This window comes from Podarcis liolepis, assembly GCF_965112155.1.
Source record: "Podarcis liolepis genome assembly, chromosome: 7".
Taxonomy (NCBI): domain Eukaryota; kingdom Metazoa; phylum Chordata; class Lepidosauria; order Squamata; family Lacertidae; genus Podarcis; species Podarcis liolepis.
In genome coordinates this window covers 36,099,559-36,121,954 of record NC_139561.1, presented here as the reverse complement: position 1 = coordinate 36,121,954, position 22,396 = coordinate 36,099,559, and the positions used below count along the sequence as shown (strand labels likewise).

General features: G+C 45.7%; 1 protein-coding gene across 3 annotated transcripts in view; it reads left to right on the top strand.

The window, feature by feature from the left end:
- The window catches only part of ZNF423 (zinc finger protein 423), a 325,427-nt gene that overhangs the window by 180,282 nt on the left and 122,749 nt on the right, over positions 1–22,396 (top strand). For all 3 annotated transcript variants that reach the window (XM_083513508.1, XM_083513507.1, XM_083513509.1), the window contains exon 4: positions 12,312–15,535. In XM_083513508.1, coding sequence (XP_083369634.1) covers positions 12,312–15,535 — 3,224 coding nt within the window. The remainder of the gene's footprint in view (positions 1–12,311; positions 15,536–22,396) is intronic.

Sequence of the window (22,396 nt, the reverse complement as noted above, 5' to 3'; positions counted from 1 at the left end):
TGCCTGGTTCCCTGTAACTTGGCTTCTCGCAGTGAGGGAACCGCCAGAAGGCCCTCGGCGCTGGACCTCAGTGTCCGGGTAGAACGATGGAGGTGGAGACGCTCCTTCAGGTATACTGGACCGAGGCCATTTAGGGCTTTAAAGGTCAGCACCAACACTTTGAATTGTGCTCGGAAATGTACTGGGAGCCAATGTAGGTCTTTCAAGACCGGTGTTATATGGTCTCGGCGGCCGCTCCCAGTCACCAGTCTGGCTGCTGCATTCTGGATTAGTTGTAGTTTCCGGGTCACCTTCAAAGGTAGCCCCACGTAGAGCGCATTGCAGTAGTCCAAGCGGGAGATAACCAGAGCATGCACCACTCTGGCGAGGCAGTCCACGGGCAGATAGGGTCTCAGCCTACGTACCAGATGGAGCTGGTACACAGCTGCCCTGGACACAGATTTAACCTGTGCCTCCATGGACAGCTGTGAGTCCAAAATGACTCCCAGGCTGCGCACCTGGTCCTTCAGGGGCACAGTTACCCCATTCAGGACCAGGGAATCCTCCACACCTGCCCCCCAGAAACAGTACTTCTGTCTTGTCAGGATTCAATCTCAATCTGTTTGCCGCCATCCATCCAACAAGGTCCCAGATACAATGTCTTCCATTTCTAAGTAGGGGTGTGACAGGTTTCTGTCTGAAGCCCTGGGCTTATGGTTTGTCCCATTCCAGCAAGCCAAGTTAATGGTTTGTTTGGAGTGAGACAAACCATGAGCCCAGGTTTGAATGGAACACTAAGTCAAATCAAGTGCGGCGGCAGCGGAACTGGACTGAAGCAGCCCAGGTTTTCTATTTCTCCACAAGCTAACTTTCTTGCTCTTAGTAATCCGTAGTTTGGCTTATTGTTATGTTCAAAACAGGTTAGGGTGTGAGAATGAGGGGATTTGACACCCCGCCCCATTTGTGAAGGCCTGAATTTCTAAGCCTATAAGATAAAGCTGCAGTCCAGAGCTATACAGGTTGTAGCAACTAAATTCTACTCAGAGCAGATCCATTGAAATTAGTGGGCCTAAGTCAGTCATGTCCATTAATTTCAGTAGATTAGCTCTGAGTATTGCCAACACTAGATGCAACCTACCTAGTTTTGCAGATAAGCTTTATGCAGATAAATACCTTGAGGTATTCATTGAACAAATTTAATTGTGTGAAAGGTTTTTCCTTGATTTTTTTTTTAAAGTGTAACTGTGGAATTCAGAAAGAGGAAGAGAGAAACTGACTGGACTAACACACATACGCTGGTTTCTAGATTGATTAGGGTTGTCTAGTTTACACAGAATGCTAAAAGGCACACGGTGCCTACATGCGAGTGGATGTACAACAGCCTTGCCTACATTCAATTGAACAGTGGCTTTTGATTTGTTTTTATGTTTTGGAGAAGGTGTTGGAGTTGACAGATTCACCGTATTTAACCTTTGCTGCAACCTGATATATTTTGTAGGGAAATCTTTTGCTGTACTATCTGTTTTCAGCACAGCTGTTATTATTTCAGGCAACTTAGAGACATGTGGCGGCATCCAACTATCTTGTTCCATCAGCACAAGGATCTCTGCTTGTGAAATACAACATATTCCCCTCTCCCATGTGCCCCCTAAATCTGTTCTGGGGGTTTCCACAAACCTCTGGGGAGGGCATGGGGCAAGCACAGGGGAGGAGAAGGGAAATTCCATTGTGTAAGCATTGCATTGACAGAATGAATTAATTGGCTACTGCCCATGGAAGTGGTTAGCAAGATGGCTACACTTGCAACATCTGTGTATCCTGTATAATTGTTCTAGTGGTACTTTGCATTCCCACCCCCTGTAAGTATGCGGCAGATACATGCATCTTTGATGGCGTGTTATGTGACAGGAGGTCAAGAAGGTGATAGTGATTTATTAGGGAGTTTTTGTATGCCATTGTCAACTTCAGCTCCCATCTGAAACATGAAGATCATAATGTGGGAATGGATAGAATCATAGTTCAGTGGTGGAACACCTGCTTTGCAGGCACAAGGACCCAAGTTCAGTCCTTGGCATTTCCACCTAGAAAAGGATCAGGTGATGGGAAAGAATTCCACCTGGAGAAACACTGCAAGTCAACAGCAGACAATAGTGGACTAGATCAGTAGATAGTCTAACTGGCCTTATGGCAGATTCCTATGTTCCAAAGCAGGGTAGTTACATGCACTGCAAGCTTAGGAAGGAGGGAGACAATAATGTCAATTTTACTAATTACTATGTGGGGATATTTCTAGAGGGCAGCATCACAGAGAATGTTGTTAATCACTATCTTGTCCACTTTCCAATCTGCAGTGCTGGGGTTTTGAAGTGTGGATTGCATTTCTGTTACTTTACAGTGCTATCAGTAAGACACTTATCTTCCCTTTCCCTCCAAAATCCTGCAGTAGAGAGAATGTAACACATATGGACTGTATAGAAGGGCTGTTGTGAGTAACTCTCAACTTCAATCCCTCTGTTGCACACAATATGGATATAGAATGTCCACCTAGTCCCAATCTATCTCTCTTCTACTAGAGCAGGATTCATTTTCAAAGATTCCACATTTTCCTCTTTACACAAGACCTGAGTTTCAAAGAGCATGAACTTCTGTTTTTGCTTGTACTTGGCGATGTTGGAAGTGGAACCTTGCTGCCAAATTGCTGCAGTGATAAAATCCTGGATTTCTACATTGTTTCCTATGAGTAGCTGTCATTTTTTCCACTCTTAATAAGATATAGCTGCGGTGTCAAAAGGAACCAGGAAATCTGGTCTGCAGACGAAGGATCTGTCAGTCTGGCCCTTTCCTGTGTGTGTGGTGTCATGTGTTTAAAGCCTCTTAATAGTCCACAGGAGAGGATGAGTAATATAGTGAAATAAATTACTAAAGGTATGACTTTGGAACATAAGGAGTTCCCTTACACTAGGTCAGGCTATTTGGTCTATCTAGCCCAGTGTTGTCTGTACTGATTTGCAGAAGCTCTACATAGTCTTAAGGCCTGCCACTGGATCTTCCTCCTACTGGATCTGCCTGGTACCAACATTGTCATCATTTTGACACTAGACAAAGACATTTGGGCAGATATTATCTCTCCCCACTTGAATCAACCCAGATACCATGTTCATCATCTGAGGCCCTTCTTTGTGTGGTCTCTCCAAGAGAAGTACAGAGGATGGTGACATTAGTTTAGACATTTTCAGTGGGACCTCCCCAACTGTGGAATGCTCTCCCCAGGGAAGCACTCCTGGCGCCATCACTATCGCATTTTTAGGCACCAAGCAAAAACTTTCTGATTTACCCAGGCTTACGGTTTTTAACTGGGAGGGTAGTTAGTTACGTCATTGACTTCTGTTGTTGTTTTATGTTTACTGTCGAAGTTGTTTTGAGAGGCCTGAGTGCAGAAAGTGTAAATAATAAAAATAAGAATGCAACACTGTTAGATCCTTTTTAGTAATTTTATTACTGTGTGTTTTATTTGCTTGTAAACTACTTCGAGAGTTTTTAGTGGGAAGTGATATACAGATTTAAGAAACATAACCTAAACTTGTCTCCTGGAGATGCCAGGGATTGAATTTGTGACCTTCTGCATGCAAATGTAGAGGTATGCCATGATGTCTGAAATTGATGCAAGTGGACTGCCCTTAGATCTTTCGATGAAGGGAGGTATATAAATAAAATAAATCAAAGGTGGATTCAGTGACAAGAAAGCTATAAAATCAATGGTGGCTGGAGATTCCATGAATGAGGAGATTCCATGAATGAGGTGCATCCAGGTCAGCATTCTCTTCCACATAGAGGGACAACCGTATGCCCCCAGGAAGCACAGCAATAATTCTCCCCTTGTTGTGGCTTCCCAGGAACTGGCATTCTCATAGGCACATTGCCTCTGAATATGGGGGGGTCACATGCAGAGCCACTCGGAGGCACTGCCAGACTCCCTGTGCCCCCCCAATGTTGATATCTGAAGCCTATTAAAGACATAGTCTCTTAATCAAGATGTTTCTAGTCCCAGACCACTGAGTAATCACAATACAGTGGTACCTCGGGTTACAGATGCTTCAGGTTACAGATGCTGCAGGTTACAGACTCCACTAACCCAGACGTAGTACCTCGGGTTTAGAACTTTGCTTCAGGATGAGAACAGAAATCGTGCGGCAGTGGCACAGTGGCAGCGGGAGGCCCCGTTAGCTAAAGTGGTGCCTCAGGTTAAGAACAGTTTCAGGTGAAGAACAGACCTCCAAAACGAATTGAGTTCTTAACCCGAGGTACCACTGTAAATCTAAAGTTGGAAGGGGAACCATGAACAGACAATGCAAATTTATTTAAAACAGTAAACAGAAAACACATCAGTGTTACACTTAATTTAAAACATGGAAACTTAAACATTTGGCTTCTGCAAAAGTGATTTGCATTAATTCACACGGCAGGGTGGTGTCATCCGACACCTTATGTGGTGTGAAGGTTTACCCAGCAGTGCATTTGATTTTAATCAAAGAGTCCTTGTAACACAATCCAAAGTTGGGTTGAACCATTGGTAACATTGCCTTTCCTTGTTCCTCCCCAGTCTTGCAAATAATATCACATATGTTACGTTTCCATTCAGCTTGCGTATCTGCATATTTGAATTCAGTCAGCTGTGGGATATCGGTGGCTTGAAACATTCAAACTCTTGTCCAGTGTTATAGACGTTCTTCTGCCTGGTCATCTGTAAAACCACTAGAGCCATTAAAATACCTTTACTGTCAAGTGATAACTAAACATCCCTGAAGGGGAACTCCCTTTCCCTGTTGGCACCACAGCTCTAGGTAGAGAATCTGGTAAAGTTTGCACAGTCTTCAGCCAAGTAGCTTGATAATCAAAGAAAGAATTGGATCCACTGAAAATGCTGGTTGCACAAAGGTCCTAAGTAAGGTAAGGGCTACAATTCTCTAAATCTGGCTGAAGCCTGCATTGCTTTGGAAAATTACACTGTTGCCCACTCTCCTGGGTGGTGGTGGTAAGTGGATTAATTAACTAGGTATTTATAACCCTCACTCTCCATTGAATATTTCAGTTGAGAGTAGGGAACAATGAAATAAAAACATATAAAAGGAAATAGAAAATTACAATATGCAAAAATTACAAAACAAGCCCTTAAATAACATAAATGAACAGCTCCATCATTAAGCAAGCAAAGCTGAACTGTGGCAAAGACAGCAATTAGATTTTCCCAATTTACCCAATATTGGGGTAGCGAAAACAGAACATCCAACTGACTCAAACAACCAAAGAGTCTTAGCAACCGTTCATGTCTGTCTTTATTATGTTAGGAAAGCAGACCATGTCATATTCAGTGCATGGTCCTCATTGGTTCCTGCGTAGGTTTTTGTTCAGAGTCAACGTTAATCTGAAAGATAAATGTTGCACATATGTAACTTATATGACAATTTGGGCCAAATTGCCCTTATTAGATAAAGAAATGCATTTATGGGATTCATCCCTTCTGGAATTAGTTCCTCAGTGATGAAGATGAATGCACGCAGGCATGTAAAATGCACTGAGCATTAAGTTGCTAAATGACTGCTCTGTTTAGTGATTGATTATCGAGTTCCTTCGTGGAAGCTCCGTGACCTGCACATCTATCCTCAAGAAGGTTTGTGTTCACAAACCTGCTTAGTGTTCTTCACCCACCCTCCTAATTAAACCTTTATTGAATTTCCTTCCCCTTTTTCATACTTGCTGATGCTAGCCTGTGGTTGATGACAATGGCCTTCCACCAATCACATGGTTCCTCTGTTTTCAAATAGTCCCACTCTGCAGGATTAGCCACTTTTAATGACTTTAATCTCCTTTTGGAGAAGCGATTCCCACCCCCACCCCCTTATTCTGCTTCATTCCTTTGATTGCATTAATGTGGAATCATTATTCCATTGGAAAAGAAACCTCATCTGAATTTAACAGTATCACTCTTACTGGTGCATGGTGTGGGGAAAGTGGATAGAGATTTTTTTTTCTCCCTATACCAGAATTGGGAGCCACCCAATGAATCTGAATGTTGGAAGATTCAGGCCAGACAAAAGGAAGTACTTCTTCACACAGTGCAGTGTTAAACTGTGGAACTCATTCCCACAATATGTTGTGATGGCCACCAACAAACATGGGTGACTTTAAAAGAGGATCAGACGACCGGACAAATTAATGGAGGATAAGGTTATCACTGGATATGTTCTACCTTGGTACCAGTTACCAGGATTCATAAGTGCAGGATTCATTGTTGCACTTTCTATAGGCATCTGGTTGGCACTGTGAGAACAGGTTGGTGAAGAACAAGATGGGCTTTTGTTCTGATCCAGCAAGGCTTTTCTCATGTCCCTCCTTGAAATATACTAGGCCAGCTACAACACTCTTCAATACATATCTCACTCCTAATTCAAAGTGCTGTTGTTGACCTTTTAAAGCCATGGCTGAGAATCTGTGACTAAAGGGTTGCATGTGGCCTTCTGGACTGTGGGCCGACTCACATTTGTCTGGACCTTTCCATTGGAAATCTGGCCCTACCCACCCACCCTAGTGTGCGACTCCAAAGGGAGTTTTTCTGTTGGCAGAAAAATGGTGTTTGTTTGTTTGTCTAGTCGTTTAGTTGTGTCCAACTCTTCGTGACCCCATGGACCAGAGCACGCCAGGCACCCCTGTCTTCCACTGCCTTCCACAGTTTGGTCAGACAAATGGTACAAATGGTTTGGTCAGAAATGGACAAATGGTTTGGTCAGAAAAATGGTACCCTACCCCTATTTTAAAGCCCTCCATGGCTGAGGACCAAGGGCTGCTTGTTTCCATGTGTGCTTATCTGTCAGCTACCAGGAACAGGGGCGCCTTGATCACGGTACACTAATTCTCTTTCTAGACAGGCTCACCTGGTGCATTGCGGTGTTTGGGTGTTAGGCAAAGACCTCTTTATTTCCCTAAGCTTATTAGTTGTTTGAATGCTGTTTTCAAAATGTCTTTTGCTTTTTGTGTTTACTGCTTTGTTCAATATTTTGTACTCTTCACTGTATCTTGTATTTTTAAAAATGTAAACCTCCCTGGCTATTTTATTTGAAGGAGGGTATAGAAATACAGTCATACCTCGGGTTGAAGTAGCTTCGGGATAAGTATTTTCGGGTTGCACACTGCGGGAACCTGGAAGTAACGGAGCGCGTTACTTCCGGGTTTTGCTGCTCACGCATGCGCAGACGGTCAAAATGACGTCACACGCATGCACGGAAGCGGTGAATCGTGACCCACAGACGTGGGTTGTGTTTGCTTCTGGATGCGAACGGGGCTCCGGAACGGATCCCGTTCGCATCCAGAGGTACCACTGTACCTGTTATAGGTGCTCCTATCAGCCCCTTCCATTATCAATATTAATTATCAATATTAATTAATAATTAATAGTAATACAACACCCATATAAAAACATAATCAAACATTAAAAACTTCCCGATAGAACATGGCCAGTAGTCAGGGATAGTGGATGTTAAATTCTGGAAGACAACAGGCTGTTGTAGATCACTGATATTCAACTGGTTGGTTGGAGACTCTTAAGTGACATAAAGCAGATTGTACACTGCCATTTTTGTTAAGATGGTCTTTAAGGATACAGCAGGAGGAGAAGGAAATTACCGTATTTTTCACTCTATAAGGTACACTTCTTGCCTCCTAAAAAGTAAGGGGAAACGTGTGTGCATCTTATGGAGCGAATGCAGGCTGTGCAGCTATTTCAGAAGCCAGAACAGCAAGCGGGATCGCTGCGCAGTGATCCTTCTTGCTGTTCTAGCTTCTGGGATTCAGAATATATTTTTTCTTGTTTTCTTCCTCCAAAAACTAGGTGCGTCTTGTGGTCTGGTGCGTTTTATAGAGTGGAAAATACAGTAATAGTGGGTTCTGTAGTTGAAGGTTGGTGTTAAAGGTGGGACCAAGTCTGAAAGCATTGCAAACAGCTGGTCTCGACTGGAAACATGGTGCAGATGGAATTCAAGGGGACGATCTTGCCACCAAATTTTTATACTGGGCTCTTATTCATTTAAAGACTGGATTGGAGGCCAATCTATTCCCAAGTAATTCCTAAAAGAACACAACCATGTCAGAAGATTCTGTTGCTTTGCTAGCCACCTGCGTTGGCTCTGAGCCACGGTGACTGAACCCCAACTCTCCCAAGATTTCGTTTCCTCAGTGGCCAGCTCCTTGCAGGTCGCAGTCCTTGGCACACTTTCCTGGGAGTGAACCCCATAGGACTTATTTCTGAGTAAACGTGCATAAAATTGCTCTGGCAGACTCATGGCTGCTTTAAAGCAATCGCTGTGTTTTAAGAGCAAGGCATTTTAAAGTGTTTTGCATTTTTACCGTTCTTGTATTTTTAAGCGATGGCTCGATGGACTCCTGTTGTTCTAATAATATTACGGTGGTGTAATATTTTAAAAATACGGAAACACATTGGGAGCCAATTCGCCATTTGTTGCCCTAGTTTAAAAGCCCCCTTGTGCCTCCCTGGTCCCCCCTCCCCCCGTTTGCCTGCATCCCCCTTGAGGAGCCCAGCTGGCATGAGCTGGGAATTATTGTGTGCAGCGGTTTGCTGGTCCTTCCCTGCTGAATGTAATCCAGGGAGCAAGCAGCCAGCTGAATCCTTCCAGTCAGAAGAGCCCATTAATTCAAGTCCTTGGGGGGGGGGAGGCAGCCTCCCCCTTTCTTGCTTGGTGAGAAAGGCCCCCTGTGATTGTAGCTGGCGTGAGAGTGAGACAGAGGCTGTCCAGGGCAAGGCTTAAAGCTTGCTCATTATGGGGAGTGCCGTTGATTTACAATCTGCAGAGTTAGGTTTAATTTCTCATCTGCACAAGGTATGATCGTAGGCTGAGGGTGGGGGTGGAGGTAGGTAATGAATTTCAAAAGTAAAAATTTAATTTTTTTTCTTCTATTGAACACTTACCAGATCTTTCTATGGCCTGTGCGCAAGAGAGCGCACCTTATTCTTAATTTGCTTCATAAAAAAACAAAAACCCCAAACCAAGCCATGTTATACAGCTTTTTGATGGAGCTATGCCAAAAGCAGTTTACAATAGGTATTGGCGGTAAAAAGGAATCAAGTGAAAAGGAGGTAAGGCAGACTAAAATGCAACAATATTTTTTTTTTTTGTAATAAAGTTGGAAAAAGATTAGATTAATGTTAAGAGCAACCCCAAGGTTTAGGTAATAGCGCTAGGCCTTAATCTTCAGCAAAGACCACAGATGCCAGACAAGGGCAGTAGTTGACGGGCCTCCCTGTCATACCAAATGTGATTAGATTAATAAGAGATCCAGAGTAAACATATTTTAGTAAATATCTGAGGGGGTTGCACAGAACAGAAAGGGTCCTCAGATAATTAAGCATACGAGCTGTCTGAGATATACCGTATTTCTCGCACCATAGGATGCACCGGACAATAGGACGCACTTTGTTTTAGAGGGGGGAGAACAAGAGAAAAAAATTCTCCCCCTCTCTGCCCAGCGCCCCTTCAGTGAAGCGGCAGGAGGCACTGCACAGAGAGGGGGAGAACTTTCCCCCCTCTTGTTTTCCCGCTCTAAAACAAGGTGCCGTTTAAGGTGCATTCAGGCGGCTACCTTGGAAGCCTGGAGAGTGAGAGGGGTCGGTGTGCACTGACCCCTCTCGCTCTCCAGGCTTCAGGTTCCTTTCGACCTGCTCTTTGGGGCTGGTGGGGGGAAGCCCACCACCAGCCCCAAAGAGCAGGTCAGGGAGCAGCGGAAAGGCGCAGCGGAGAGGCTCCTGCCATAGCCGCGTGTCACCTTTCCAGCCGGGAGAGGGTCGCGGGGCTATGGCTTCTTTAGCCCCGTGTGCACTCTCCCGGCTGTGGAGGTGACGCGCGGCTATAGAGGCTCCTGCCATAGCCGTGCGTCACCTCTCCAGCCGGGAGAGGGTCGCAGGGCTATGGCTGCTTTAGCCCCGCGCATGCGCTCTCCCAGCTGGAGAGGTGACACGGGGCTGTAGAGGTTCCTGCCATAGCCGCGCGTCACCCCTCCAGCCGGGAGAGGGTCGCCGGGCTATGGCGTCTTCGCTCCATAGGACGCACACACATTTCCCCTTCATTTTTGAAGGGGGAAAAGTGCGTCCTATAGAGCGAAAAATACGGTATTCATATGAAATATATGTTACCAGCCTTGCATTTCAACAGTAGCCTGGTGGACGTTGGTGATAATGGATTTTGTGTATGGGCATTGAATCACATGTGGGTGCTTTGATCCTCTTCTGCACTCACGGTAGGTACTCTACAGGCTGCAGAGGAAGGAGGGAACCCTCTATCCCTCCTTTCCCAGCCCTCTGCAGGTGCATTTATTCATTTATTTATTTAACTGGCTAGTAACATTTATGAGAGAGACGCATGGGGGACCCTGAAGTTGCCCATCCACAGCAACTGGATAACAGACTGAGTAGTCAGACAAGTCACCTGGTTTCAGTCTTCCTTGCTAAGGAGAGCTTTACTGTAGTTATTTTAAAACTACAAAGATGATTTCTAAATTTGCACCTGTGCACACACATTATTAGCACACGCAAACCTTTTTATTGTACTGGGATTTTTTGGTGAGGCCCAAGTAGCCATGTTTGAGGGCACCACCTTTTTTTAAAAAAAAATATTCATCATTTAAAATGTTGCATTTTATGACCCACTCTGAAAGGGATGTCCTTAGTGGCCTCCCATCCCAGGGCTGACCAGGTCGAAACCTGCTTAGCTTCAGCAGTTCTGTGGCACTAGGTCCTTCCAGACTCTTCCTTGGACCCATTTGCAGAGGACTTTGGTGCACTCTTTGCATGGTAGAGGAGGGGCAACCTACTTGTTGAGGTAAGGGAGCTACTGACAGAGCAGAGTTCTGTTCAGCTCTCCAAAAAAGTTATGGACTAAGAACCAAGCAAAGTATACCAAGTGGCTGGAAAAGTTCAGTAGCACTGGGGTCAACTACAAGTGGCTGAGTGTTAGCACTAAATTGGGGGGCCTGACAGTAGAAGCTCACAGAGAGGTGGGGAAGGACCAGCAGCTGCTACCGTTCGTGTTTGCATTTGTGGAAGACGTGAAAACGAAGAGGGATAAAAACAGCTGCAATGAATTTGTAGGGAAAAGCAGCTGTGTAAGAAAATCAATCCTTTATTCCTGGCGCTTTGAGTTGAACTGTGTGCGTGTGCAAGGGAAAAAAGATCTTTGCAAATCTGAAATTGGCAAAACCAATAGCTCAAGCCCCACCTCCCCCCCACAATATGGTGGAGGTGCCCCCCTCCAAATCCGTGGCACTGCCAGGCCCAGAGGCTCTGAGCTACGATGTGGAACTGCTTTCCCTTCCCTGCTGCCAACGAAGTATCTTCCGTCTTGCTGCAGAGTTGGCAGGCACACACATGGCATGAAATTGGCGCCGGAGCCAGGCTGACTCTGACTGCATGGAATCACCTTTAGAGTTGGGTGCACAGTGCAGAATGCTGCCCACCCTGCATGACTAGCCCTGACGAGGGGGGGGGTGCCTTTTGTTTTTAATTGGTGGTTTAAAAGCCACCTGACACCTTACCTTTTCCAGCCTCTGACCATTGATTTCAGTTTTGTTTCAGGTGCAAGTGGGCTTTGGGGAAATCCATCTTGTTTATGTCACAATACTATTGAATGATTCTCTCTCTGTGTGTGTGTTTGAGAGAGGGAGATTCTCTGGTTGTAACTGCTCCCGTGTAGCCTTTCCCATTTTGAGGCAGGGCCAGAACGGATTTTTTTTTCCAGGCCGTATTATTTGAAAACCGTTCCGACAAGTATGTGTTGAAAAATGCTCACGTACAAGCACTTAACGCAGCAGCTCTTAGAAATGTTTGTATCGCTCTGAGGCATGTTGCGCTTTGTTTTCTTGACTCGCTGTTTATTGCTTGGCAATACAGTAGACAGGTGTTAAACCTGCTTGGGGGACTTGCGAGGGGGGTGGAGGAAGGAGAAATTGCTTAACATTAATAACGGATGCTCTGTATTTGGCATATTTGTTTATTTTACTTTAAAAAGAATAGATTTGTGCAGCAGACTTAATCTGCATTTTCTCTTTTGCTCCAACATCCTGTTAAGATTCAGGAGGCATTTGTGGCGTGCGCTGGTTCTTTCAGTTTTGTTTTTGTTCTGCAATTGAATCTTTCCCTCTTCTGCTTTCTTCCTCTCTCTTTTAAACGCTGTAGTAGCAGAAGGGCCATAGTGTTGTTGAACGGCTTTGTCCCTATTTTCACAGATGCACTGGGAATTGTTTTTAATCTCCTTTCTGCTTTCCCATTACAGATGGCGATGACGACCCACAACTCTCCTGGGTGGCTTCATCTCCCTCCAGCAAAGACGTTGCATCACCCACTCAGATGATAGGAGATGGGTGTGATCTCGGCATCGGGGAGGAGGAAGGGGGGACCGGCCTGCCGTATCCCTGTCAGTTTTGCGATAAGTCCTTCATTCGCCTGAGCTACCTTAAAAGGCACGAGCAGATCCACAGCGACAAGCTACCTTTCAAATGCACCTACTGCAGCCGGCTTTTCAAGCACAAGAGGAGCAGGGACCGGCACATCAAGCTGCACACGGGGGACAAGAAGTACCACTGCCACGAGTGCGAGGCAGCCTTCTCTCGCAGCGACCACCTCAAGATCCACTTGAAGACCCACAGCTCCAGCAAGCCCTTCAAGTGCACGGTCTGCAAGCGGGGCTTCTCCTCCACCAGCTCCCTGCAGAGCCACATGCAGGCCCATAAGAAGAACAAGGAGCACCTGGCCAAGAGCGAGAAGGACGGCAAGAAGGACGACTTCATGTGCGACTACTGTGAGGAGACCTTCAGCCAGACCGAGGAGCTGGAGAAGCACGTCATGACGCGCCACCCTCAGCTCTCCGAGAAGGCCGACCTGCAGTGCATCCATTGCCCTGAGGTGTTTGCCGACGAGAACTCCCTGCTATCCCACATCCACCAAGCCCACGCCAACAAGAAACACAAGTGCCCCATGTGCCCAGAGCAGTTCTCTTCGGTGGAGGAGGTCTATTGCCACTTGGACAGCCACCGGCAGCCTGATTCCAGCAACCACAGCATCAGCCCCGACCCTGTCTTGGGCAGCGTGGCCTCCATGAGCAGTGCCACGCCGGATTCCAGCGCTTCGGTGGAGCGGGGCTCCACTCCCGACTCGACTCTGAAACCCTTGAGAGGGCAAAAGAAGATGAGGTCCCTGGAGAGAGAAGAGGGACAGTCCTGGTCGAAAGTCTCCTACAGCTGCCCGTACTGCACCAAGCGCGATTTCAATAGCCTTGCCGTCTTGGAGATCCACCTGAAAACCATCCATGTGGACAAACCTCAGCAAAGCCACACGTGCCAGATTTGCCTTGAATCCATGCCCACGTTGTATAACCTGAACGAACATGTGAGGAAGGTGCATAAAAACCACGCATATCCCATGATGCAGTTCAGCAACATTTCGGCCTTCCACTGCAACTATTGTCCAGAGATGTTTGCGGACATCAACAGCCTGCAGGAACACATCCGTATTGCTCACTGCGGGCCGGGGGCCACAACTCAAGACGGCAACAACGCCTTCTTTTGCAACCAGTGCTCCATGGGCTTTCTGACCGAAGCCTCTCTGACTGAGCACATCCAGCAAACTCACTGCAACATAGGAAACTCCAAATTGGATTCCCCTGTTGTTCAGCCATCACAGTCTTTTATGGAGGTATATTCCTGCCCGTATTGCACAAACTCGCCCATTTTTGGCTCTATTCTCAAGCTAACGAAACACATCAAAGAAAACCATAAGAACATTCCACTGGCACACAACAAAAAGTCCAAAGGTGAGCAGAGTCCAGTTTCTTCTGATGTTGAAGTGTCTTCCCCCAAAAGGCAGCGGCTTTCTGCCAGCGTCAATTCAGTTTCGAACGGCGAGTACCCGTGTAACCAGTGCGAACTGAAGTTCTCCAGCTTTGAAAGCTTCCAGACTCATTTGAAGTTGCATTTGGAGTTGTTGTTAAGGAAGCAGTCGTGCCCTCAGTGCAAAGAAGACTTTGATTCCCAGGAATCTCTCCTGCAGCACCTCACTGTCCACTACATGACAACCTCAACTCATTATGTCTGCGAGAGCTGCGACAAGCAGTTTTCATCGGTGGACGATCTGCAGAAACATTTGCTGGACATGCATACTTTTGTGTTGTATCACTGCACCCTTTGCCAAGAGGTTTTTGACTCCAAGGTATCTATCCAAGTGCACCTGGCAGTGAAGCACAGCAATGAGAAAAAGATGTATCGGTGTACAGCCTGCAACTGGGATTTTCGGAAGGAGGTGGACCTCCAGATCCACGTGAAGCACAGTCACCTGGGCAACCCTGCAAAGTCTCACAAGTGCATCTTCTGTGGAGAGACGTTTAGCACCGAGGTGGAGCTGCAGTGCCACATCACGACCCACAGCAAAAAGTACAACTGCAAGTTCTGCAGCAAAGCCTTCCACGCCATCATCTTGCTTGAAAAACATTTGCGGGAGAAGCACTGTGTCTTTGATGCCAGCACTGAGAACGGAACAGCCAATGGCACCGTGCCGGCTAGCAAGAAGGCAGAATCTGCCGATATCCAGAACATGTTGATGAAAAATCCAGACACTTCAAACAGCCACGAAGCTAGCGAGGATGACGTGGATGCTTCAGAGCCCATGTACGGCTGCGATATCTGTGGGGCGGCTTATACGATGGAGGTGCTTTTGCAGAACCACCGTCTGAGGGACCATAACATCAGGCCAGGGGAGGACGACTGTTCCAGGAAGAAAGCAGAGTTCATCAAAGGGAGCCACAAGTGCAACATCTGCTCAAGGACCTTTTTCTCGGAGAACGGCCTCCGGGAGCACATGCAGACCCACCGAGGCCCAGCAAAGCATTACATGTGCCCCATTTGCGGGGAACGCTTCCCGTCCCTCCTGACCCTGACGGAGCACAAAGTAACTCACAGCAAGAGCTTGGATACAGGGACGTGCCGGATCTGCAAAATGCCCTTGCAGAGCGAAGAGGAGTTCATTGAGCACTGCCAGATGCACCCCGACCTCAGAAACTCCCTCACCGGATTCCGCTGTGTTGTCTGCATGCAGACGGTCACCTCGACTCTCGAGCTGAAAATCCACGGAACATTCCATATGCAAAAATTGGCAGGGAACTCTGCGGCGTCTTCTCCCAACGGCCAGGCCTTGCAGAAATTCTACAAGTGTGCTCTGTGCTTGAAGGACTTCAGGAACAAGCAAGACTTGGTGAAGCTGGATGTTAACGGTCTGCCGTATGGCCTGTGTGCTGGGTGCATGACCAGGAGCACCAATGGACAGTCCATGGGCATGACCCCGCCGGAAGTTAGCGAAAGACCTTGTGGTAGCCTGAGGTGCCCGGAGTGTAGTGTCAAATTTGAAAGTGCTGAAGACTTAGAAAGCCACCTTCAGTTGGACCACCGAGACCTGACGCCTGAGACCAGTGGCCAGAAGAAGGGTACCCAGACATCCCCTGTTCCCAGAGTAAGTACTGCCACAGGTTAGCTTTACTATAATGAATAATAGTAAGAAGAATAGATACTGACTTCAGAAACTCGAAGCTTCCATTCTCTTTAGTATTGAAAACTTCCTCTGTGTGTGTCTGGCTCTCCCTTGCTCAGGAGGGAATAAGGGAACCTCTGTTTATACACGAGTTCCATGTGAGTGTTGGAACTCAGCAAACATTTGCTCTACAGTAATTAACTACAAAGTATAGGTGATTTTCCCCCCAACTATAAAAAGAGTTATAGGGTTCTGCTGTCAAAGCTACCTCATTTAGCTACTGGTTCATTCACAGAGTGGCAAGCACAGTTGTGGTCATAGTTAGGTTAGCAGTGGCATTATATCCATAAAAGACTCATGGTAAGCATCCTTCCTTTGTAAAGCAATTTTAGATGGAGTTTCAACTGCCCTGAGCAGGTTAGAAAGGTAGATAAAAGAATAAATAAATAAATTTGAGTTCCAAATTAGTCATTTCACTTAAACTCTCATATAAAAATTGATTGGGCACTACTTGGATACTGCTTCATACAAGCCATTCTGTCTGTGTTCCAACACTGAAGAGTGGGAAAGTGTGCATCACAGGTGAGCGACTCCACAAAGCAAAGTTTTGGTGGAGTGTGGAATGCACCTTCTCGTCTCTGCCCAAACTGCAGCGTGGATCATAGCAGCTAGAAATAGATTCCTAAATCCATCCAATCCTTGCACATGTCTGATTTAGAGCCTTGTGAAGCGACACCACTCTCAGAGGCCACTTCAGATGACAGAGAACCTGTGTGGTGCAATGGCTAGAGCATGGCTAGACTAAGACTCGGGAGACCAGGGTTCAAATCTCCATTTGGATATGAAGCTCACCAGGTGATCTTTGTACATTCATTCACTCTCAGCCTGACCTGTCTCAGGGTTATTGTGAGGCTAAAATGGGAGAGGGACATACATTGTATGCTGCCTTGTTCTTCTTGGAGGAAAGGTGAGATAGAAATGCAATATGCATACATAATACAGATTCTAGGCCTTTTGCTACACTAGGCATGATCATGGCACACAAGGTGGCTTCCTAGAGCACTCCAGAGCATGCTAGTAGGCTTTGCACAGCCAGCAGGCAGTGAAAACACCACCCAGTTGTTGTGCCTGATGTGGATAGCATTTTTGGAAGCGGCCACAACCTACCCCTCATAAGATTGGGAATCTATGACTAATATGCTTTCGTCCATTGGTACGTTCATAGGCCAGCTCATAGACATGCCAACTTGCATGGCTATATATGCCAGCAGTGGAAAATATATGCTGTGCATCTTTCCCTCTCCCTGCCCCTCATGCAGAAATTAATCCCCATGCCACTTTTTCTAACATTTGAAATGACTCAACAAGAAAAACTTGTTAACTTTTCTTCAGGCATTGGATTGGACAGGGGTTTTTGTTGGACACTGTTGAGCATGGGCCTTGCACAGAGGAATGTGGCAGCTCAATGCCAGAAGAAGGTGCTGTAGCTCAGTGGTAGAACACATGCTTTGCATGCAGAAGGTCCCAGTTTCAGTCCTTGCCATCCCCAAGTAGGGCTGGAAAAGATGGTTCTAAGGTCAATGTAGATATCAATGTGTTAGATGGACCAGTAGTTTGACTCCATATGAAGTTCACTTTCTATGCTTTTCTCCCATCTATTCAGCCATGCACTATAAAGGGAGACTGAAATGTTTCTGACCTTAGGCTGTGGAAGTAGGCTATTATGGAGGATTGATGGGGGAGGGCGAAAGCATCGACCACACATCTCTTTTTCTCTAGTGATTTCAGCAGCTGCAAAACATGCATCACAATGGTACCTCGTTGCCTGTTTCCTCACCTCTGTAAACAGAAGCTAGTGGAATTCAGCAGAGGTGAGGGAATGTGCACCATGATGATCATCGAACCATAGAAGGGACCCTGAGTCCAACCCCCTGCAATGCAGGAATCTCAACATGTGGTGCCCCATTCAGTTTGAAACCATGCTGCACCCTGCTTAGCTTTGCAAATGAGCTAGCAGTTTTACTGCTGCACCACTAGGAGGGGATATGCCATGCAAAACTGTTTCAGGTGTGTGCCTCTCCTCTAGCCCCCCTTCCAGCAAAGGGCTACTCAGTGCACCCTGTACCTTGGCACACCTTGGAACACCGGAAGACCTGGTGGTGGTGCAGCTGTTGGCACAGGCAGTTCTACTACAGTGGTTAGCAGAAAACCTACCCATTTTAACGCTCTAACAATATAGCCTGCCCAAGTGCCAGTTTGGGGCATTGTGGGAAGATCAGAAAGGTGGCTCCATGCTTTACCTGCTGGGCGAATCTGAGCCAAGGGGGTCTCGCCTCAAGCATTGATGGGCCCTTCTGGCATGATGCTCAGCCATGCTGTGTGCTGCTGCCATGTTTTGCAGTAGGAGATGTTTCCAGGGGGGAGAAGAAGAGAGAACACAGGGCTGGTGCTTTAAAAAAAATACTCAGTCAGAACCCTCTATCCTGCCTGTCTCCAGCTTAATTACAAACCAGGATAAGAACCCGGCCCCCCTCCCTCAACAAAAGCTCCTATATTGCTTTGGGTAGCGGAAGAGGGGGGAAAACACACCCAAAGTCCTTAGTTCAGTTAGGTAGGCACTTTATCTTTGAAGAACTTTCTTCAATATGTTGCATGTATTAAAAAGTGATTTTTTCCCCCGGGTTGCCTTTACACAAAACATTGATTAAGTAGCAGCTATTCCCAGACTACCTCATGATCAAACCAGCAGCTGCTTCCTTACATAAGTTTCTGCAGATAAGTCTGCCACTGGCATCTGTACTAATAGGATTCTTGGCTATTTCGGCACATCGGCAACCTTCTGAGAGAGCTTTTCATGTCTGCAGTTTGTGGCCTTTGGAAATAATTTCTTCAAACTACTATTTGTGGCTCGGAAGGCTGCTCGTTTCTGGGTGTCCCGAATAAAATCGGATGGACTAGCAAGGCTCGGCACTTTTTTCTCAGTTGACGGGCAAAGCAGCTGCACGTATAACATCCTTTGTGCCCCCCTCCTGAAATGTTTTTAATTACCTTTGATTCATCGCATAAAGCCCCCGACTCGCTTGGCGCTAATCGAAGGTCCTCCTCCCCCACTCCACGTGAGCCAGAAGTCCACCCGCCCTGCCCCACTCTGCCCCGACGAAGCATCATCTTGTACGTGGCTGGGATAGAGCTGTTAAAAGTCTGTCTTGTAGATCTTGCTGATCTGCGACAATGTGTTGGGTTCAAAGGATTTCTCGGAGCTTGAAACAATCCGAGCGAAAGATTCTTTGCTTTGTTTCACTTGCTGCTTTAGCACTGCAACTACATACTCGCTCCCTTGGGGTCAAGCGAATCGGTGACTAGACCTGCCTCCAGCTGTGTTATACATCTAATTCTGCAGAGAATAAAATACGAAATGGAAACACCTCTCCCTTCAGCGTGATGCCTCTTGAGAGTTCATCATCCAAAACTACTTATTAGCCCCATCGCCGCCTTTCTCCTCCTTGCTTCTTCATTGTGTTTCACGCTCCTCTTGAAGAGCAGCCCTATTCTTTTATGCCAGGCTAATTCTGATTTCGTATGGCTGTGCACACAGAGGCTAAAATGCTCCAGCCTCTCACTGTACTCACTCCTCCCCCCCCTTCACCATTATCGTGAATGGAAATGGTTGCCGTCCTCCTTACTCCTACTTTTAACTCTGTCTCTTCAACAAAGCTTCTATACCTCCTCTTCCCTCAGGAGAGAATTTAAGTTCTTCAACAAAGTAAATGCTTTGAATCTTGCCCCAAGAGGGCAGATTTCTTTTGTAGAAGATAATGAAAAATCAGAATTCAGGCCTGCACCAAATTACACTTTACACAGGAGCCTGCGATTGGCATATATGCTAATGCCTCAGATCTGCCATTCTACCTTCCTGTTAAACAATAACTATCCCGCGAACAGGCTGATGGATGCAAATCCACAATGCCCCTTGCCCTATTTATCTGCCCCCTTGGTGTTCTCTGTGGACTAAAATTGGACCTAAAATTGCTCTAGGTCTGGGTTCTGCCCTATATCCACAGGCACTGTCAACCTTGACATATGACAGGACATAAGCAAGACCTATCTCCCTGGGGAGGAGCCATGGTCCATGTGTGGAGTCCTCCCTTAGCAAGAACACTTGGATTTCAGTGAGGGGCCTCTGCCCCCAGCCTTTTTTGCAATGCCCCCTTTTCCCCCAGAAGGCTCCAGTTTTAAATGTCAGGGGGCATATTGCCCCCACTCTATTCACCATCCTGGCCATGCCCCCCCGGTCTAAATTTCTCATCATTCCTGTGTGCACATCATACATTTAAAACACCCCTTGCAAAGAATCGTAGAATTGTAGAGTTGGAAGGGGCCAAGAGGGTCATTTAGTCCAACCCCTTGCAATACAGGGGTCTCAACTAAAGCATCCATGGCTGATGGCTATCCAATCTTCTTTTTTTTTTAAAAAAAAAAAAAAATTAAATTCAAAATTAAAACAGAACATATTATCCAGAAACATATCATCCTTATTTTTCCCCTCATTTTTCCTCCCTCCCCCCACCCTCCCACACAACCCCACCCTTCGGCTTCCCTCAGTTCCAGTCTTTGATTTCTCTGAGAATGCTGTTTTCTGCATGTTACAAAGTTGTATAGATCCTCAAACTATTTAGCTGATTATTATCAATAAAAAGTTTGTGAATGTTTATTCAAAGCCAGCCAAGGAGTCCAGTTCGTTTTGTTGCGTCTTCAAATACTTTGTAAATGGTTCCCATTCATCTTTAAAGTCATAGTTATCCTTGTTCCGTAGCTTATATGTCAGTTTTGCCAGTTCTGCATAGTCCATCAATTTTTCTTGCCATGATTCTTTAGCTATCCAATCTTCAAAGAAGGAGAGTCCACCACCTCTTGGGAGTCTGCTCCACTGCTGAACAGCTCTTACTGTCAGAAAGCTTTTCTGATGTTTAGTGCACTGATGTGACTTGGGCATAAGTCAGCTTGCTGTGTTTTTGGAAGAAGTCCTTTTCATAACTGTCAGGAAGTGCACGTCCTGTCCAATCAGGATGTCCCTATTCACAAGTAACAGGCAATATAGACTGAGTTCACCTAGCTCCTGTTGCCTGGAGGTCCTGTTCAACAAACTTCCCAACTCAGCATGAGTTCCAGTGAACGTAAGCAGACTTTACTTTCGTAGGATCATTTTTTCTTTCATGAAAGTAGGTGGATTTTATGAGGGTGGTCGGAATTTAAGAATTTTCATTGGAGCATCTTGCCTTTTGAAGATGAAATGACTGAGTCCTCTCACCTTTTTTAACCAGTAGCAGAAAGAAGAAAGCATTGCTGCTGCTTTAGCAATGTTGTAATCTTGCTCCCAGGGGTCTCCTGTCCCAGGTACCAGGTGGTGGCTGGGCAGGTGGCAGAAAGGCTTTTGTTTGTTGGGGGAAGAAGACAAACCTCTGACTACCTTCTTTCTAAAGGCAAGGCACTCCTCTTTCCCAGTTATCAAAATTTGCCTGCCCGAAAGATTAATCTCATGTAATAATATTCTCATGGAATTTGTTCTTAATGTCTGCTCATTTGTTTTGGGTATTTTTAATGAATATTTTAGACTGTCTACTGTAAACTGCTTAGTGGTAATAGAATAGAATAGAATAGAATAGAATAGAATAGAATAGAATAGAATAGAATAGAATAGAATAGAATAGAATAGAATAGAATAGAATAGAATAGAAATCTTCTGGAGAGGTTTTCACTTCAGCCTCCCATCTTGCTCCTTTGGTTTCAGTGGGACTTAGGTGACTATCCTGTAAGCACTTAGCAGTGAGTAAGTTCCATTGAGTATAGTCAGCCTTATGTTTGAGTAAGCGTGCGAAAGGATTGCACTGTTGGTAACACTTAACCTTAACATGATGAAGGCAAATGAATGCCAGATGAAAAGATGTGGGGTGTGCAATTAAGGCAGGAACACATTTTTCCTTTTAGGATAATTTCAATAGATTATTTATCTCTTTCATTTTGATGCTTTCCCTCTTCCTCACACATGCATGCACACACACTGCATTTCTGAAGCTCATTGATCACAACTAACCCCATAGATTTAGAAGCTTTCATGATTACAGAAGAGGCCCCTGAATGCTCATATCCTTTCCAAAGAACCATAGCTTTCAGAAGCTTGTTAAAAAAAAAAAGATGTCTCAAATATAGCCAGGCAAACTAAATTGAACAACATGCTGTTCTCTGTTTTGTAATCTCTTGTTGATTTGTAGTACAACAGGTAAAATGCAGTTTTTATGCTGCCTGCCTTATGTGTGTAATACAAACTGAGCAGCCTGCAGCTGTCCAAACGACATTACTACTCTATAATTCTTGACCAGTTCCTCTTTCTTTCTTTCTGGACCGTTATTGATTTTTCTTCTTCTCTCCCCCTGCTTCCCCCTCCCCCTTTTACCCAGAGCCTAACAGCAGAGGATTAGAAAAATATATAGTCAGAGAGAAGCTACATTGAGTTTACATTGAAAACAATAGAAGTACATGTTTCAGTAAGCACCAGGATGTATTGATATCTCTAGCTCAAGAGGGAAAGGTACGTTCGGAATATAGAAGATCCTCTAGATGCCAGGAATGCTCTGCTAATAAGTGCACTTCTGTAATCCTGTAGACGAGGCTTAGAGAATGTCCCCCCCCCCCCAGGCCGAAGTAAACACTGAAGTAAAATGGGTTACTGGGAGAGTCTATTGAGAAATAATTATGGGTGAACAGATGAGGAAAGATACTTCTATAATGAAAAACAACAGCCAAATCTTGTTTAAATAGAAAAGGTTTTTTTTTTTTAAAAAAGGT